The sequence below is a fragment of the Microcaecilia unicolor genome, chromosome 14 (assembly GCF_901765095.1).
Source record: "Microcaecilia unicolor chromosome 14, aMicUni1.1, whole genome shotgun sequence".
Classification (NCBI taxonomy): Eukaryota; Metazoa; Chordata; class Amphibia; order Gymnophiona; family Siphonopidae; genus Microcaecilia; species Microcaecilia unicolor.
This window is the reverse complement of record NC_044044.1, coordinates 25,927,592-25,941,338: the sequence shown is the minus strand read 5'-3', so window position 1 is coordinate 25,941,338 and position 13,747 is coordinate 25,927,592. Positions and strand designations below refer to the sequence as shown.

At 42.0% G+C, this 13,747-nt stretch overlaps 2 protein-coding genes across 2 annotated transcripts; both read left to right on the top strand.

Moving 5' to 3' along the window:
- Nucleotides 1-4,269: 4,269 nt before the first annotated feature.
- Nucleotides 4,270-5,196, top strand: LOC115457974 (olfactory receptor 10A7-like; the record flags this gene model as incomplete). The annotated part of the gene is made up of 1 exon (XM_030187704.1): nucleotides 4,270-5,196. A coding segment is annotated over exon 1 (927 nt), but the record flags the coding sequence as incomplete, so codon positions are not given.
- Nucleotides 5,197-12,347: 7,151 nt separating this feature from the next.
- On the top strand, nucleotides 12,348-13,289 carry LOC115457194 (olfactory receptor 10A4-like). Its single transcript, XM_030186619.1, has one exon. It carries the CDS (start codon nucleotides 12,348-12,350, stop codon nucleotides 13,287-13,289), a length of 942 nt encoding a protein of 313 aa, XP_030042479.1.
- The last annotated feature ends 458 nt before the right edge of the window (nucleotides 13,290-13,747 follow it).

Below are 13,747 nucleotides of genomic sequence, written 5' to 3'. Positions count from 1 at the left end.
GACCTGAGTTTCAAGACTGCGGGGGACGTGAGGTTCAAGACGGCAGAGGTACTACATTTTTATTGAAATATTTCATTTACAATAAACCAGGTTGAGATTCCAACGAGTTAATACAGGTTCTAGAAATGTTTGAGTAACAATGTTCCCGGTTTGGAGATTATACGAAAGAATGAACGAGAGGATGAAATCATAAGGCAGTAGGAAAACAAACAAACAAATGGATTAAATAGAATATAGATCTCAGAAAAAGGAATATTAATACGTTTATTGGACAGGAATGAGTGAACATGATTCCAGATGTATAACAGCTGTAACCGACACTGCAATTTTACTTAACACATCTTAAGAATTCAATCTTCTGATGCCTCCATTCTAGTTCATTATGTTGGCTTCGTTTCTCTGTCTTCTTTCGCCTGGCATCAGGAGAAATCCAGATCTTCTGATTCAGATTTCTACAGTGTACCCTAGTGTACAATTCTAGAGCAAGCAGACTCGAGGTTGCAATAATTTCTATTTTAATTTATTTTATTATACTTCAGTCTTTCCTGTCTTACTAGGGGGATTTTTTTTTTTAAATACTTGGAGCAGTCTGTTACTTAAATGAGATCCTGTGATCAGGGATCTTACAATAGGTAGATCAATCAGTGTCCAGATATGAGGAGCAATTAAAAAGAAATCAAAGAATAGGGGTCCGTGCTACAAATGTGAAACTGCAAAGATCATGAATTAAAAGTTGATCAGTTTTCTGTCAACAACAATAATAATAATAATATTAATAATAAAAGCACTATGGCAAAAGGAAAAGCGTAATTGTTGGTGAAGTGGTCTGAGAACCACAAAGCTTAGGTTGAATTCCCACAGCAGTGCCTGGTCACCCTGGGCAAATCCCCTAACTCTCCATTGCCACTGGTGTAAAAAAAAAAAAATTAAAATGTGATCCCATTAGAGACAGAAAAAGCCAAATGAATTTTGTAGCTCACTTGTTCATATTGCAGGTCCATCATTATGGAATTTGCTACCCTTAAGGCTGAAAAAAATACAGGTTTGAAACAGAAAAAGCCAAATGAATTTCGTGGCTCACTTGTTCATATTGCAGGTCCATCATTATGGAATTTGCTACCCTTAAGGCTGAAAAAAATACAGGTTTGAAACAGAAAAACCCAAATGAATTTCGTGGCTCATTTGTTCATATTGCAGGTCCATCATTATGGAATTTGCAACCCTTGAGGCTAGAAATAAATACAGGTTTGAAACAGAAAAAGCCAAATGAATTTCGTGGCTCACTTGTTCATATTGCAGGTCCATCATTATGGAATTTGCTACCCTTAAGGCTGAAAAAAATACAGGTTTGAAACAGAAAAAGCCAAATGAATTTTGTGGCTCACTTGTTCATATTGCAGGTCCATCATTATGGAATTTGCTACCCTTGAGGCTTGAAATAAATACAGATTTGAAACAGAAAAAGCCAAATGAATTTTGTGGCTCACTTGTTCATATTGCAGGTCCATCATTATGGAATTTGCTACCCTTGAGGCTTGAAATAAATACAGGTTTGAAACAGAAAAAGCCAAATGAATTTCGTGGCTCACTTGTTCATATTGCAGGTCCATCATTATGGAATTTGCTACCCTTAAGGCTGAAATAAATACAGGTTTGAAACAGAAAAAGCCAAATGAATTTCGTGGCTCACTTGTTCATATTGCAGGTCCATCATTATGGAATTTGCTACCCTTGAGGCTTGAAATAAATACAGGTTTGAAACAGAAAAAGCCAAATGAATTTCGTGGCTCACTTGTTCATATTGCAGGTCCATCATTATGGAATTTGCTACCCTTAAGGCTGAAAAAAATACAGGTTTGAAACAGAAAAAGCCAAATGAATTTCGTGGCTCACTTGTTCATATTGCAGGTCCATCATTATGGAATTTGCTACCCGTAAGGCTGAAAAAAATACAGGTTTGAAACAAAAAAAGCCAAATGAATTTCGTGGCTCACTTGTTCATATTGCAGGTCCATCATTATGGAATTTGCTACCCTTGAGGCTGAAAAAAAATACAGGGTTTGAAAGAGTTAAATAAAAAGAATTAAACATGTTCTTTTTCTTGCAGGCATATGAGAGGGTCGATGACGGAGTCAATTAAGAGGCATATTTATTTGTCTTTGCAATGGACTGATTGCATTTTTCTCAGTTGATCTTTCTTGAGATATTTTTATGTGTTATGTCATGAGTTGTATTGTAAATATTTTGTATTATGTATGTGACATTTGTGATCTGCCTAGAACTTTGAGATTGTATGGAATAGATGTTTTTTTTTTAAAAATAAAAATAAGTAAATGCTTGTATATGATATGCAAACTGCTTTGATTGTAACACAGGAAGGCCATTCATCGAATCCATTTCACTTCTAGAGTAATACTTTTACTATTTTCCAGCTCTGTATAATAATTTGCTTCATCTGGTTTGATACTGAGATGTCCAATCATCAATCAAATGGAGCAGCTCTTGCTACGAGGTAAGACAGAGACATAACAACACAGAAAATAGTAGGCTAGCTTTCCTAGATGCCAATGGAGCTCATTTTCGAAAGAGAAAAAAAAAACATCTAAAAAGTGGGATAAAGCAGCATTTGGAGGTTTTTCTCTCACAAAACCAATCTTTAGACATTTTTCTATGAAGTCCGTCAAAAGTGCGTTCAAAACACAAGGGGGCGTGTCGGGGGCGTGTTAAGGGCGGGCTTTGGACATTTCCTAAGACTTGGATGTTTTACAGCCGTGATGGAACAAAACCAAACCATCCAGGACTAAAACTAAGACATTTTGAGCTAGACCTGGTTTTATAATGAACAAGGCACAAAAGAGTGCCCCAAATGACCACTGGAGGGAATCCAGGGTGACCCCTCAATACCCCCTAGTGGTCATGGACCCCCCCCCCTACACCCCAAAATCTGAATAAAAATATGACTTCCCAGCCTCTATGACAGCCTCAGATGTTAGAGCCAGGTCTATTAAACAGTGGCGTAGGAAGGGGGGGGCGGTCTGCCCCGGATGCACGCCGCTGGGGGGGGGGGGTGTCGGCTCTGCTGGTTCCCTGCGCCCTCTGCCTTGGAACAGGTTACTTCCTGTTCCGGGGCAGAGAGAGAAGGGAACCAGCGGAGCCGACGCAGCTCCCAGCAACGTGCACTCGGGGGCAGATCGGCCCGCCTGCTTGTCCCTCGCTTCTCAATATAAGTAAAAATGCGCTCCGGGGGGGGGGGGTGCGCGCCGGAGGGGGGAGGGTTCGCCGTGCTGCACCCGGGGGGGGGGGGTTGCGCAGCGGCGACCAGCCCCAGGTGTCAGCCGCCCTTGCTATGGCACAGCTATTAAAGCAGCAGGCAGGTGCCTGGAGTAGTATAGTGGTCAGTGCACTGCACCATGGGGTGGGGGACTCTGGTCCCTCTCTCCCTCTACCTGTCACATTTGTGGTGGAAACTGTGTTCCGAAAATCTAGGGTCACTGTTATCCATATTTTTATGCACAATTGGTAAGAGAAGACTTGCCTTGGCTAAATCCATGTTGAAGCTGTCACATTAAACCATGTCTATCTATGTGTCCAGTAACCTTGCTCTTTAGAATAGCTTCTACCATTTACATGACACTGACATCAAAATCACTGGTCTGTAGTTTCCTGGTTCACCTCTGGAACATTTTTTTTAAAAAATTGGGTTTATGTTGGCAACCTCCAAACCGTAGGTACTGTAGCTGATTTTTAATGATAGGATACTAATTACTAACAGTAGCTCTGCAAGTTAATTTCTGATTTCTTTTAGCATTCTGGGTTGTATGCCATCCAGTCCAAGTGATTTTCTGTTCATTAGCTTGTTAATTTGACCTATTACATCTTTTCAGTTTCTCTGAATTGTCACCTTTAAATACCCTTTCTGGCATGAGTAGTTCCCTTGCATCTTCCTCAGTAAAGACCAAAGCAAAGACAGGATAATGTAACAGGTAATACTAGTGAACCAACTGATATGTTTCTCTTCTCCCTCCCCGCCCCTCTGCAGCAGCGGCTCCTTAATCATAGTAACGGTTATACCCCATATACACTATTTGTATTGTAGCTAAGTTATTAGGCTAACACCTTGTGGCCACTGCTAGTCCATCGCACAAATCTAAAACTATAAAACTTGATGCATTCATCAAAAGCAACATGGCTGCTGTATCCCTGCCCTGGTTAATCAATGTATTAGCAAGTTCTCACTTGTATGTCTGTTGCAGGTTAAACGGCGGATTAATGGCCTCTGAAAATCAAAGTGTGGTGAGTGGATTTATACTTCTGGGATTCTCAGACCTGTCTCCGCAGTTTCAGCGATTACTTTTTATGCTGCTACTTCTCTTCTATGTGCTTGCTGTGTTGGGAAATCTGCTAGTCCTCACCATCCTTACAGTCGATCCTGTCCTGCACATGCCCATGTATTTCTTCCTCAGGAATTTATCTTTCGTGGAGATCTGTTTCACGACAGTTACTATTCCCAAAACACTAGCGAATCTTTTGTCTGAGAATGGAAGCATCTCTTTCCAAGGATGCACTTTGCAGATGTATTTCTTCTTTTTTTTCGGCAGCGAAGAATGCATGCTTCTCGGTATCATGGCCTTTGATCGCTATGTGGCAATATGTAAACCCTTGCATTACTCCATTATCATGAGCAAGAAAAAGTGTGTTTATATGGCTGCGTGTTCCTGGATTACATCCGTTGTGCTGCAGTTTGGACAAATCACATTCATCATGAGCTTGCCTTTCTGCAGGTCCAAGATAATCCATCATTTCTTCTGTGACGTTCCACCTGTATTGAAGCTCTCCTGCACTGATACTTACTTTAATGACATAGTCCGACTGGCAACAGCTGTGTTTTTCCTACTCATTCCCTTCCTGATCATTCTTTCCTCTTACATTTACATTATCTCCACTGTGCTGAGGATGAATTCTAGAGAAGGAAGAAGCAAGGCTTTCTCAACCTGCTCCTCTCACCTTGCCGTGGTGACCTTGTTCTACGGGACAACCATGCTTGCATATTTACAACCAGATACAGGGTCAGCAGATCCGAGAGCGTTTGCGGTTTTTTACTGTTTAATTAACCCAATGTTAAACCCACTGATCTACAGCCTGAGGAGCAGAGAGGTGAAGGGGGCTTTGAGGAAAAAAATTTGTGGTAAAATAACATTTCTTTGCATGTATAAAATGTAAAAATTATGTTGCATTACATAAGCTCTTGAGACCACTCAGGTTCACTCTTTTGATAATTGTTTTAATGATCGATATGACAGCATAGAAATTACTCCAATGTTCTCTTCAATCAGTGCAGATACGATAACTCTCAAACAGATCTATAATGGATGGTCACATTCTTCCAGGATTTTCATAAACTGAATTTGACATAGTCTAAGATTGTTACATATCTTGAAGCAGGTGCAAAATGTTTGTGTGAAAAAAATATGTACATAAGTACATAAGTAATGCTACACTGGGAAAAGACCAAGGGTCCATCGAGCCCAGCATCCTTTCCACGACAGCGGCCAATCCAGGGAAATAAAAAATAAGAACATGAAAACAGAAGAATTGTGATACTAAGCCAAACCAAAGGTCCATCTAGCCCACTATCTTGTTTCTAGTAGTAGCCAATTTAGGTCACAAGTACATGTCGAAATCCTAATAAGTAGCAAGACTGAATGCTACTTATCCTCAGGTCTACCTTAATAACTGTTTATGGACTTAACCTCCTGTTTTAAACCTGGTTATGCTAATTCCATTTACAACATCTTCTGGAAATGAGCTCCAGAACTTGACAATGCATTTCCAGAGTTTAATTATACTTGACAGCTAGCTATTATGCCACAGTATTACCACTAGAGATCACTCTTTCCTCACTAGCCCCAGGATTCTATACAGCATGCCTAGAATTCTGCATTCCAAAATTGGCGAGGATTCTATAACAATCCACGTAACTTAAGTGCTGTTATCAGTCCTCATTAGCTTGTTAACAAGCAATAATGAGCACAAATTGGCACTGATTAGAATTAATGTGCCCAAGTCACTAAGCATATTCTGTAACAATGTGTGTCAGACTTCGAACGCACGCAGGCAAAAAGGGGCATGGTTATGGGCAGAGAAATGGGCGCTTCATGGGCATTCTAAAATTTACACGCCTAGTTATAGAATATGGGCCAGTGCATCTAAATCTATGTGCTGGGATTTACACATGTTTTCATTGGTATAAATGGATGCGCACAAATTTGGGCACTGAAATTAGTCAGCACTGATTTCAGCATTGATTTTTTAGGCAACATATATAGAATGTCCCCCTAGATGCTTAGGACCCCTTGTAAGACCAGGGTTGGGATCAGGGGTTGAGGATGAGGTTGAGGGAGTATACTGGGGAGATGCCTGAAAGGGAGGTGGGTTTGGCCTCATTGGTAGGTTGCTACAATGTAGGGAGTTGTGGCCACTTAGAAGAGGTTCTTGTCTCAGATCAGTTAGTTGGAGGGAGGGCTTCTGCAATGAGGAAAGGTTGACTTGGGGGTTGTGAAATTGTGTGGAGGTTTGATGTCTTGAGGGAGGTTTGCTATGGATGTCAGTGGACGATCAAGGGTCAATCATTGGGAAGGGATGATTGGGAGGTGCCAGGCATCGACATTTACAAATGCCCCTTCCAGCAGGCACTTTTGTGGCAGCTATAAATGCTGACGATCATCTTTTTCTGTACAGATGTGGATCTCTATGTGAAATGAGGAATCCATATCTATATTGCAGGCCTGCTCTTCTTACCCTACTCATATACTCTTCACATATAGACATATTTACATATGAGGAAGCTTATTGGCCCTGTGATGAAATTCCATTTATATGTGTAGAGCTCTCTATATGTGTCAATGACCATTTACACATAGGGATACTTCTAAACTAAGGGCCATTATTAGTAACTATCCTGCTTATTTTCAAAGGAGAAGGGTGCCCATCTTCCGACACAAATTGTCAGATGGGCGTCCTTCTTCTAAGGTCATCCAATTCAGCATAATCAAAAGCCAATTTTGGGCGTCCTCAACTGCTTTCCGTCATGGGCATGACCAAAGTTCAAGGGGGTGTGTCAGCAGTGTACTGAAGGCATGACGGGGCCGTGGTTAACAGATGGGTGCCCTCGGCCGACAATGGAAAAAAGAAGGGCGTCCCTCATGAGCATTTGGCCGACTTTACTTGGTCCATTTTTTTTCACGACCAAGCATCAAAAAGGTGCCGGAACTGAGCAGATGACCACTGGAAGGAATCGGGGATGACCTCCCCTGACTTTTCCAGTGGTCACTAACCACCTCCCACTTCAAAAAAACAACTTCAAAAACTTTTGTCTTTTTTTTTTTTTTTAGAGTATGTCCTTCGCTATTCCTCCGTCCCTTTGATGGCAGTTGAGCACATCCAAAATGTGGATGTTTCTGTGAGAAGGTATCAGGGAAGGCTCTCCACGGAGTGGATGAACACAAAATCCCACGGGGTGCAAATACAGAAAGACAAAGTGGGAAATGGACCAATGACTTCAGGACGATGGGACTATGGTGGTATAAAAAGAATAAACTTTATTGTAGACTCGACACAGTACTGTGTTTCGGCCACAGGCCTGCCTCAGGAATCTTGAGTGATGTAGATCAATTGTTGAATAACTAGTTCGTCTTGAGCAGACATAGCTGGTTAACACCAATATTCATCGGCTAACCAGCTAAGTTTAGCATCCAGATAGACCCGTATAAATAGCAGGTCTATCTTTGGTTGCTATAACTTAGCTGGTTGGGGGCATCGGGCTGTAAATCTATGACCTTCCAGCCAATTTGTTAAAGGAGCTGGCCAAACAACAAGGGAACTCCCCCTTCCTGCCGATGACCCTCCAATCACAAAATGTCCCATCCTGAAGCCCCCAATCAAATTCCTCCTCCTGATGTAACCTCAATCACTAACCACCCTGTCCCAAATTCCCTTCCATCAAATCCCCTCCTCTTGCTGCTCCAATCACATTTCCCTTCCTGAATACACCCCTTCCAAAGACCCCTTAGTCATCAAAAGCACCACTCCCATAGCCCATCCCCCTAGGTCAGGGTAGGCGTGATTCCCAGTCACTCCTTCCCCTTGCCAGTGCAAGGTTCAACATGGCACTGGTGCTCCCTAATTATAGTGTTGCATTACTACCACTAGGGTCAAGCTGCCTTGTGCCCTATACAGTAGCTTGACCCCCTAGTGGTGTATCACAAGGCTAGTGCTAGGGTTGCTGGTGCCGATTTGAACCCAGTGCCTGCAAGTTCCAAACGTGACTGAGAATACATTCTTACCCTGACCCCATTAGCAGGTATTTTGCCAGATAGTGTGTGTGTGTGTGTGTTTGCTTGGATTGGAAGTCTTTGATGTGGGGGAGAAGTTGAAAGAAAGGCATCAGGGTGTGGAGAGACGTTGATGACAGGAATTATATGTATGGGATTATGTGATTGGATTGAGGCATTGACCAGAGGTGCTAGCTTCCTGTCAGTTTGGATGGCTAGGGACCGTCAGGATTGCTTAGAGGCATATTTTCAAAGCACTTAGCCTTCCAAAGTTCCATAGGTTTCTATGGAACTTTGGAAGGCTAAGTGTTTTGAAAATATGCCTCTTAATGACCTGAAACTCTGGGCAGTGTGAATAACAGTACTTACAAGGCTATTATTATTATTATTTATAACATTTATACCCCACATTTTCCCACCCACTGGCAGGCTCAATGTGGCTGACATCAGACCTTAAGGGCAATCGCCAATCCGGTAAACAAACAAACAAAGTAAAATAAGGTGAATGGGAAGGATAGTAATTACAAGGGGCGAGGGAAAAGAGGGGAAGGGTAATAGAGTCCATGAGGTCCATAAATAAATTGTATTCCAGGAGTTATGGATTTAAGACGGGTCCTTTAGGATAAGTCTTTCCAAATAAACTGGTTGATCACAATCACTGTTATTCATACCAGCGGCGTAGCGAGGCCGGCTGACACCCGGGGTGGGTCGCCACAGCGCGCCCCCCTCCGCCGAGTGCACGTTGTCTCTGGGAGCTGCGTCGGCTCTGTTGGTTCCCTGCTCTCTCTGCCCCGGAACAAGAAGTAACCTGTTCCGGGGCAGAGACAGCAGGTTACCAGTGGCGCCGACACCCCGTAGTGCGTGCACCCGGGGCGGACCGCCCCACTGCCCCCCCTTCCTACGCTACTGATTCATATCTCAAGGGTAACTAACCTGCAGTGCTGAGCTACCAAAAGTTAGCCACTCCTATGGGACATTAAGCTGCAATAAAGTCCAACTTTTAACATACTTTAATAACTATCCCCTTAAAACTTTGTTTTACCTCTTGTGGTCAAAATATGAGTTGAATGAATTATCTTTGTAAAAGACATGAAAATATATCCATATATGATGTCTAATTTTCTCAATAAAAGTTGCTGAAAATGAATCAATATCCAGGAGAAATGAAGCGTGAGCAGATAATTACAACAATGGCAATTAGCCATGACAAATTCCTTCCACCTCCGTGGAGGGACAGGTGGATATTAGAGCTATAAATATCCAGTTTTAGATCAGAAGCAAACTGCAGTGCAGTACCTGAAATTTTGAGATGACGAAGGTTTCTTCATTAACAATGTGTGATGTTTTATCTATAAATAAAGACAAGAAGACAAAAGAATCTGTCCAGTCACAGTTGCAGGTACTTAATTATTTTTTCCAATATATTTCTCAAGTTGTAAAGCCCGTTACAACGGGCAACATTTCTGTTGTGCGTAATGTAATGAAATAGCCAAACAGGCCATATGTTTTATTTCTGAAATGGAAAAAGAGAGAGAGAGTGTATATGTGTGTGTGTGTGCGTCTGTGTGAAAGAGAGAGAGTGTGAGAGTGAGTTAAGAGAGAGAGACAGAGAGAGTGTGTGTATGTGTGAGAGACATAGAAAGTGTGTGTGTGTGCGTCTGTGTGAAAGAGAGAGAGTGTGAGAGTGAGTTAAGAGAGAGAGACAGAGAGAGTGTGTATATGTGTGTGTGTGTGAGAGTGAGTGTGTGTGAGAGAGACAGAGAACGTGTGTGTGTGCATGTGTGTGAGAGTTAGTGTGTGAGAGAGACAGAGAAAGTGTGTGTGTGTGCGTCTGTGTGCAAGAGAGAGTGTGAGTGAGTTGAGAGAGACAGAGAGTGTGTGCCCCCCCCCCTGTAGCCACCCAGCGATTTCTTTGTGGCATGTGATGTGTTTATTTGGATCATTTAAAAATAAGATTTCCCAAATAATGAGCACTCAGGCAACATTTACTTTACGTTTTCATTGGAGTGTCCAAACCATTTTGGTGTCATTGATGCAACAATATTGCTGTATCAATCATGAGGCACTAGAAATCTCCCTGAGACTCCCATCTGGCTGCTCCTCATGACTGAAAGTATAATATTAATAAGAATATAAGAATTGCCATACTGGGTCAGACCTGCTGCTAACAGTGGCCAAGCAAGCTCATTACTTGCTGGCAAAATCCCAAAAAGCAGACAGATGCTATGCTATACCAGACCTGATTGTAGGCATGCAGGTTGCAGATGATTGGGCGAGTTACAGCGATGTGGTACAGAAGTCTGTTCATAACATAGCAGCTAAAAAGGAACTCAATAAGTGGCTCCAACAATTCTGCGCTGAAAACTTGAGCACGAAGGGTTAATCTACAAAGGGAATGCACCCTATATAGAACAGCGTTCGGTGCAAATCGCACGCCTAACTTTTGGGTGCCATACTTATGCCTGCTAAATACCAGCACCCAACTTAGGCGTGCTTCGGACAAATTCTATAAATCCGCGTGCGATGTTTTGGAATGCCCCCGAAACGCTGCCTTTTCAGTTACGTGCAGTTGAACTTTATAGAACTTCGCGCAGCGAGATGCACGCACAAATTTTTTAGACTGTCAATTAACATTAGTGCTTGGTTGTTAGCACTCAACTCTTGACGTTTCTGAGCTCACTGGTCAATTTATTTTTTCTGTGCAATTCTGATGCACGTACAAAGTTGAACATGGAAATTTGGGCATGATATATAGAATCGGGGGGTTTATCACATGAGGGCTAGAGCTTACATTGCTGTTTCATGCGTTAACTGCAGTCTATTTTAGGGGGTAGGAAATGTTACATAAAGAGGTTTGGCGTTATCAATGTTCTACTTAAGATGTGTTATTTACTATTAATTTGAATTTTTAGTAACTAACGTCTCATTGTATAAAATAAAACCTGTGCTATAATAGCCTGAGTTAGTGATAAAATGCACACCTTACGTAAGTACATAAGTATTGCCATGCTGGGAAAGACCAAAGGTCCATCAAGCCCGGCATCCTGTTTCTAACAGTGGCCAATCCAGGTTACAAGTATCTGGCAGAAACCCAAAGAGTAGCTACATTCCATGTAGAACCCCAAAGAATAGCAAAATTCTAGAATCCTAAAGAGTAACGAGATTCCACGTAGAACTCCAAAGAGTAGCAACATTCCATTACGAATCCCAAGTACATAAGTACAAAAGTATTGCCATACTGGGAAAGACCAAAGGTCCATTAAGCCCAGCATCTTGTTTCCAACAGTGGCCCACCATTCAGGTCACAAATACCTGGCAAGATCCCAAACGGTCACCCATTTGGATAACTTACCCCCTAAGGAAAGGAGGGGACCTATCAATGTCGGCTACTGCTAAGGGTGTGAGCTACCATTAAGATGTATTATTCTACAGTTAATCCCAGTTATTAATAACTGGGGAGAGGGGGATTATCAGTGTGGGCGACCATTAGGACAGGTTATTTTAGCACTGGTCCCATTTTATGCAATGAGATCTAGTTAATAATAGCAGGGGATAACAGTAAAATAACATGTCTTAATTGTAGCTCACATTAATAACTACAGCCCTTAATTCTATTTTGGCATGTTTTTGGTTCAATTACATGAACCGAGAACATAACAACCACTTGACATTCACTTGGACAAAATGGGCTGCTGGGAAACAGCTCCCATCAAAGGGCAATCAGAAGATGTGCAGGTTTCAATAACATTGGTATTTTAACTTCATTATAAACAGGTGTTGCTCTTACTGTAGGTGAGATAGAAAAGCAAAATATGTGCATTCAATTTTCAAAAAGAATAATATAAAAAGTGATAATAATGTGTCACGTGAAAAATATCACAGAGATAGTGTCTCCTTTCCCTTCCAGTCAATCCACTGAAGCTGCTGCTCCTTCCCAAATATTACCAGTCAAAAGCAACGTAGTCACCGCATCCCTGCGCCTGCTTGACTAATGTGTTAGCAAGCTGTGGAGAATCAATGGCATTGGAAAATCAGACTGTTGCAAGTGGATTCGTACTTTTGGGATTCTCAGACCTGTCTCCACAAATTCAGCGAGTCCTGTTCCTGTTGCTCCTTCTCTTCTATTTGCTCGCCGTGATGGGAAACCTGCTCGTCTTTATCATCCTTACAGTGGACCCCGTCCTTCACACGCCCATGTACTTCTTTCTCAGGAATTTGTCCTTCTTAGAGATCTGTTTGACCACGGTTACCATCCCAAGAACACTGGTGAATCTCTTGTCCCAAGACGGGAGCATCTCATTCTTGGGATGTGCCTTGCAAATGTATTTCTTCTTCATTTTTGGAAGCGAGGAATGCGTTCTCCTCGGCATTATGGCCTTTGATCGCTATGTCGCCATTTGCAACCCCTTGCACTACGCCAATGTTATGAGCAACAAAAACTGTGTTTATTTGGCTGCGGGTTCCTGGATGGTGTCTTTCGTGCTGCAGTTTGGACAAATCACATTCATAATCACTTTACCTTTCTGCAGGTCTAAAGTAGTCCGTCACTTCTTCTGCGACGGTGTAGCTGTAATGAACTTGTCTTGTACCGACACTTATTTTAATGACATAATCCGACTGGCAACAGCTGTGTTTTTCCTGCTGATACCATTCCTGATCATTCTCTCCTCTTACGCTTACATTCTCTCCGCTGTGCTGAGGACGAATTCCAGAGAAGGAAGAAGCAAGGCGTTCTCAACCTGCTCTTCTCACCTTGCCGTGGTCACCTTGTTCTACGGGACTGCCATGCTTGCATACTTACAATCAGATACAGGCTCTGCACATCTGAGAGTTTTTGCAGTGTTTTACTGCGTAGTTAATCCAATGTTAAACCCACTGATCTACAGCCTGAGAAGCAAAGAGGTAAAGGAATCTTTGAGGAAAAGAATTTGGGGGAAAATGACGCTTTGCAGGCAGTGATTTTTGTTTTTGATAAATGTAAAAACTGCTATAATATTTTATAGTTTACAAGCTCCCGAGACCATTTATACCTGTTATTTTTATAATTCCACGTGATTTAAATGAATGTTATCACAAGATAGAAAATACTCCATTTTTCTCTTGACTCAATACAGAGATTGAAATTTTTTGCATAGATCTATTATTATTATTAGCATTTGTATAGCGCTACCAGACGCACGCAGCGCTGAACACCTGACACAAAGACACAGTCCCTGCTCAAAAGAGCTTACAATCCAAATAACACAGACAGACAAGACAGTTACGGATGAGGGAAGTACTGGGTGAGAAGGAAGGAAGGAAGGAACAAGGGAGGGCAAATGAGTAGAGGCTAGGAGCCAAAAGCAGTGGTGAAAAGGTGGGTTTTCAGCACGGATTTGAAAACAGGTAGAGATGGAGCTAGACGTATAGGTCCAGGA